This window comes from Moschus berezovskii, chromosome 16, assembly GCF_049115385.1.
Source record: "Moschus berezovskii isolate FMDL1 chromosome 16, NW_MosBer_1.0, whole genome shotgun sequence".
Classification (NCBI taxonomy): domain Eukaryota; kingdom Metazoa; phylum Chordata; class Mammalia; order Artiodactyla; family Moschidae; genus Moschus; species Moschus berezovskii.
In genome coordinates, this window is record NC_142475.1 from 83,504,719 (window position 1) to 83,511,108 (window position 6,390).

General features: G+C 50.2%; 1 protein-coding gene across 1 annotated transcript; it reads right to left on the reverse strand.

Moving 5' to 3' along the window:
- Window positions 1–971: 971 nt before the first annotated feature.
- C16H8orf33 (chromosome 16 C8orf33 homolog) lies at window positions 972–3,144 on the reverse strand. Its single transcript, XM_055432334.2, has 6 exons — window positions 3,025–3,144; window positions 2,891–2,936; window positions 2,651–2,793; window positions 2,376–2,460; window positions 2,084–2,230; window positions 972–1,738 (listed from the first exon to the last, which is right to left on the reverse strand). Exons 1-6 carry the CDS (start codon window positions 3,028–3,030, stop codon window positions 1,599–1,601), a joined length of 567 nt encoding a protein of 188 aa, XP_055288309.1. The 5' UTR covers window positions 3,031–3,144; the 3' UTR covers window positions 972–1,598.
- Between the last annotated feature and the right edge of the window lie 3,246 nt (window positions 3,145–6,390).

Genomic DNA, 6,390 nt, shown 5'->3' on the forward strand with positions numbered 1-6,390 from the left:
CCGGGTGGTGAGCACGGAGTTCCATGCCTTTCCTCATGCCTGGCACTCTGTGTCTCATCTGCCTGTTACTCACATCCTAGTGATAAACTGGTAACCTAGTGAGTAAACAAGATTTCCTGAGTTCTGGGACCCACTGTAGCAAGTTAACTAAACCCAAGAAGTGGGTCACAGGAAGCTGATTTGTAGCCAGTTGGTCAGAAATACAGGTAACAACCCGGACTTGCAACTGGTGCATGAAGCAGAGCTGGGTCTTGTGAGGTTGAGCACTTTCCTGTGGAATCTGACTCTGTCTGGGTAGATAGCGTCATAACTGAGTTGAATTTTGGACATGCTGCCGACATCCAAGAATTGCTGTTGGTGTGAGGAAGCCAAGGTGCGCGCACAGACACACACTCTCTCACTCTATGGAACTGGATCCAGGAACTCCTTTTGCAGAGATGACATAGATTTTGGGCCTAATCAACTTGGTGGGCAGTAGTGCCATTCACTGGAAAGCCGAAGGCAGATTTAGGGACTTAGGTTGTGGAAATATCAAGTATGAAATATCTGTGAAACCAAAGCAGAGATGCTGAGTAGGCAGGCGGGCTCTGGGTATCTGTCTAGTCAGTTTGGGAGACACTACCAGAGATGGCATCACAGTCACAAGAGAATTAAACCACCGTGAAAACCCAACTTCATGCAGCAGTCCTGGGACTGTCACCTGGAGCCGCTGACATCAGAGCTTGCCCAGAGAGTCAGTGCTGGTGTCTGGCTGGGATTCTTAGGGCAGGAAGCCACCTGCTCCTCAGAACAAAGCCTGGGCTGCTGGGGATACACCGGCTCCTGGAGGATGACACCGGCTCCTGGAGGATGACGCCTGCTCAGCAATGAAGGCAATACAAAGGACCAGGCCTGGACCCAGCAGTGCCCAACACCACCTCACCTCCGTTTCCTGTAACGGCACAGTTAGACAGCACACGCTTTTGCGTATCCACATTTATAAGAAACAGTTTTATTACAGCAATGGGACTCAATGGTGTGGAGCGCCATAGCACTTGAGAGGACACCCTTCCATGAGTGAGCACCAGTGGACAACTATACAGCTTCCCCACTAACCCTTATTAACACCACCTACTTAGTCTGCTCCTGAGACCGTTGAGAGTCTTCTATGACAGGGATCCCCAACCCCTGGGCCCGCACTGGTCTATGGCCTGTTTGCAACCAGGCCACTCAGCAGGAGATGAAAAGATGGTGAACAAGGGAAGATTCATCTATATTTATATTCACTCCCTATTGCTTGCATTATGACCTGAATTTCACCTCCCACCTTCTCTGTGGAAAAACTGTTTTCCATGAAATCTGTCCCTGGTGTCAAAAAGGTTGGGGACAGCTGTTTTATAACACACTGTGAACACTCACTTCAGTCTACTGTAGACCAATGAAAGGAACCTCCCTCTTCTGCTAGGAGGGACATCTCAGCTGAAAACCTACAAGTGGGGTCCTGGGCTTGTCAGCACCAAACATGCAGGTCTCCCATCTGCCCCACAGCATTCCTGGAAAAGTGCTGCACTCCACAGAAACCCTGCACCACTGCAGAGGTGGCCACTCTAGGGAAGAGGCTAAAAGAAATTAAACCTAAACTCTTCATCACGAGTATCCAAGGTGCCCTTGGACCTTCTTTCTGGACGAGGTCTGCAGACCCTTCGGCTCTTCTTTCTGGCAGCCTCACCTACAGGCTGCACCCGGGCTGAATGGGCAGCTGTAGGCGAAGAGAGGGACAGTATCAGAATTGAATAATACTGATGGGCAAACATTAACTGCCCATACAACTCTAACCTCACTGTAAAAATTAACTTGCTTCTCAAAATTGTAAGTACTATCATCACACACCCTTAAGAATCACAGATTCACTAACTGCCCCCTTTGCCTCCCTAGTCCAAGCCGGAGTTCTGTTACCTGCGCCCCAGGCTTTCTCCCCGTGGAGAAAGCCCCTTCCTACTGCGGCAGCCCCGCTGCACAAGTCTTCCGCCTTTCACTGCCCAGGCTTTTCCTCCTGCCCCCTTGAACTAGGCAGTTCTTCCTCAACCAGTTCTCAGTTTCTCACCAGTTCTGAGAGCCTGCAGGGCCCCTCGCCACTCGGCTTCTATTTGAGCCCTGTAGTCCCCAAACAAAGAGCGCATCAGCTGCCTCTTCCGGGGCAGGGGGGTTCTCTGGCTGCGCAGGGTTCGGATTGCCCTAAGAGCTTGTTCTTCTGCAGATGAAAACAAAGGACAAGTAATCTCTATCCTCACTTCCAACTGTCCTACCGCAAAGGGAACAATTCCATCCCTTGGCAGCACCTGAGGCCATACGACTGTCACCGTTTCCCTCCCCCAACTCTACAAAAGGGCCCTCACTCTGCTTAGGGGTGGGTCTCTGCATCTTCAGTCCCAGCTCCAGCTTTTCCACGCACCAGGCCAGTTCCCGAGACAGCTGCTCAGCCTGTGATGGATTGTGGATAGTGACTGTGAGCGGGCATCGGGGCGCTGGGGCTTCCAGCCTCATTCCACAGGAACCCAAAACGCCGCATCTTATCCACTTCCCGTTGTAAATCCGGGACTACACCCACAGGCGGGCTCCCGCCCAGAACGCGCCCGAGACTTCACCCTTCCCGACTGAGGCCCGCCCTTGCCTGGGCCTCTGCGCTTAGGGGGGCTTCTTCGGGGGCCTGCTTTTCTGGGGTCTTCCCGCTTCCAGTGGCAACAGACGCCCCATCCCGGGTTTTCTTCTTTTGTTTTTTGGTCTTCGAGGCAGCGTCATGGCAAGTAGGGCGCCCTAAGCAGACGGACTGGATGAGGCCTTCCAGTGGAAGGACTCAGAGCTTTAGGAAGCAGCCTGGGGAACCAGGGGCTGCAGGGTGCACGGGCAGTACCTGGGTCTGGGGCTGCCGCTGTCTCCCGAGCAGGATGTCCTGGAGCCTGGGGAAAGGGGGAAAGAACGAGGGTCATGAGGAGCCGCCAACCGCCCAAAGCCCCGCCACGCGCTCCCGGCCTGCAGACCTCTCACCGCCATGCGCTGCCGCCGGGACCGAGGAGGGCTGGGGTCCCACGCCGAATGCGCTCCCAGGGAAACAAGTCTACGTCGCAGAGTTCCGCGGGGCGGGGGGCGGGGCGCGCTCCGAGCACCGCCTGGACGAGACCCACTCAGAACATACTAGGTTGCAGGTGGTGGTGGTGGGTTAGCCACTCAGTCGCGTCCGACTCTTGCGAACCCATGGACTGTAGCCCGCCAGCTCCTCTGTCCCTGGGATTCTCCAGGCAAGATACTGGAGAGGTTGCAGGTACTGCTCTGGATGAAGGGACGCTACTCAAGGGAAAGTACCTTTAAAGCTCACCTGCTAGTGGGGCGGGAACAGAGGGAAAACAGGGCGCTTCCCTGGAGGCCCAGCGGTTAAGAACTTGCCTGCCAACACAGGGGACACGGGTTGGATCCCTGGTCTGGGAAGATCCCACGTGCCTGGGCAGCAGAGCCCCCAGTCGGCAACTGCTGAAGGCGCAGAGCCTAGACCCTGAACTCTGCAACAGAAGAAGCCTCCGCAGCGAGAGGCCTGCGGCTGCAATTAGAGAGTAGCCCTTGCTGGCCACAAGTAGAGAAAGCCCGTGTGCAGCAACAAAGACCCGGCGCGGCCAAAAATACATAAATAAACAATTAAAGAAGGCCCGTAAACAGACATGAATAGCTGTCACTGAGAGCGACGCTGTAGCAGTGGCCCCAGCAGGGCGGGGAGTGCTAAGCAAAATGCTCCGAGGAGCTGCAGCCCTGGCGGGGCTGGTTTGGCGGCAGGAAGGAGGGCGGGGGCGAGCCGCACGGCAAGGCGGGCGGGTCGTGGGGCCCCGGACCGCAACGCAGGCGGCTTCTGTTTCAAGAGAAGTGGAAGAGGGATGAGAGGGGCTTCGGGGGTCGAGGGAACCCCCTCATCCCTCGCAGTGTCGCGGCCTTCCCCGGACGCTGCTGTGTGGTCGGCACCATCTCCCTGCGCTTCCAGGCTCCCGGTCCAGGGCGACCCTACTGCACAGCCGTTGTTGGCCCCGCACCACAGGCGTCAGGGACTTCCCCCTGGCTCAGGCGGTAAAAGCATCTGCCTACAATGCTGGAGACCCGGGTTCGATCCCTGGGTCGGGAAAGTCCCCTGGGGAAGGAAATGGCACTCCACTCCAGTATTCTTGCCTGGAAAAGCCCATGGACAGAGGAGCCTGGTAGGCTACAGTCCATGGGGTCACAAGAGTCGGACACGACTGAGCGACTTCATTTTAACTTTCTTTCATAGGCATCAGGAGGACGGGAGTGCGCAGTGCTGTTCATCATTCCTGTCAGTGAAATCTCGGTCGCTTCCTGAGGCAAGAGGATAGGCGGTATCAGAAAGTAGATACTCATCCCGATAGTTCCTTCAGTTTTTTTTTTTTTTTCCCACTTATTTATTTATTTTTGGCTGTGCTGGGTCTTCATTGCTGCAGGGGCTTTCTCCAATGGTGGTGAATGGGGACTACTCTCTAGTTGTGGTGCGTGGGCTTCTCACTGTGGTGGCTCCTCTTGTGGACCATGGGCTCCTGGGCCCTAGAGCACAGGCTCAACAGCTGTGGTGCACAGGCTTAGTTGCCCCAGCGCAGGTGGGATCTTCGTGGATCAGGGATTGAACCCGTGTCTCCTGTGTTGGCAGGAAGATTCTTTGCCACTGAGCCACCAGGGAAGCCCATTTCTTTAGTTTTTAAGTAAAAATAAAAGACACATTTTCCATTTTCACCGAGAACTTTATTGAACAATTTATTCACCATTTTGTTCCACTACCGTCTGCAATTTTTCAGGCAACTTCATAATTTCATCTTCCTAAACATTTTATGTTTTGGAGCGAAGAATTGTTCCAGGTGACTTTTACAGTCTTCCAAGGAATAGAAACTTTTTCCATTAAGAGAATATTGTACATATGTATACCTATGACTGATTCATGTTGATGTATGGCAGAAACCAATACAACATTGTAAAGCAATTACCCTCCAATTAAAAATAATAAAAAATGAATTTTGTAAAGACCAAAATGAATGGAAATCTGAAGGTGCAATGTCTGGTGAACACGGCAGATGAATCAGAATGTCCCAGCCAAGCTCTAACAGTTTTCCTGTCATCAAAGAAACATGCAGTCTCAAATTATCCTGATGGAAGATTTTGCATTTTCTGTTGACTAATTCTGGACACTTTTTGTCAAGTGCTGCCTTAAGTTGATCTAATTGGGAGCAGTACTTGCTGGAATTAATTGTTTGGTTTTCTGGAAGAATCTCATAACAGACAACTCCTTTCCACTCTCATCACATACACATACATTACCTTCTTTGGATGAAGACTGGCCTTTGGTGTGGTTGGTGTTGGTTCATTTTGGTTGCCCCAAGATCTCTTCCATTCCACATTAATATATAGTATCCACTTTTAATTGCCTATCACAATGTTTTAAAAACAGAAAGTTTTCATTATGTTTAAGTAGGGAATTACATGTGGAAATATGGTCAAGGTTTTTTCACTTATGTGGAACCCAAACGTCAAAGTGCTGAATATAACAAAGCTGGTGTAACTGATTTTCAGTGCTTCATTTGGATATTTTGAATATGTTGGCTATCTCCCCCATGCTGTAATTTGCTTGTTCTCAATTAATGTTCTTAATTTGATTGCTGTCAACTCCAACTTGTCTACCCTACTGTGGAGCATCATCCAGAGAGAAATCTCCAGCACGAAACTTCACAAACCACTTTTGACACACCCAATCAGTCCCAGCACCTTCTTCATATATTGAAAACTAATCTTTTTCTGCGTTTCAGTTGTGTTTTTACCTTTCTTGAAATAATAAAGCATAATAGGCCAAAAATGTTGCTTTTCCCCTAATATCTCTAATATTGAAATGGTTACACAAAAAATCACCGACTTCCCTAGTTGTCCATTGGTTAAGACAACGTGCTTCCACTGCAGGAAGCACAGGTTTGATCCCTGGTCGAGGAAGTAAGATCCTACATTCTGCTCACAGTGGTTGAACAGAAAAAAGAAAAATTCATCAATTTTGGTAAGCTGTTTTAAATGCACACCCATACAATAGCTGTCACAATGCAATCTAACAAAATTGCTTACAATGAAGTTAAAGACAGCTAAGCACTACTAGAACCATCTTATGGAAAAAACTGAATGAACTTTTTGGCCAACTCAAAAAGCTAACATATTAGGTATTTATTGAGGGGTAACGAATTACCAGGAAACTTAGCAGATTGAAAATATCAAACATTCATTAACTCATAGTTTCTGAGGATCAGGAATCTAGCAAAGCATAGCTGGTTGGTTCTAGCTCAGGCTTTCTCTTCAGGGAGTAATACCAAAGACGTTTTAGATGTTTTTTAT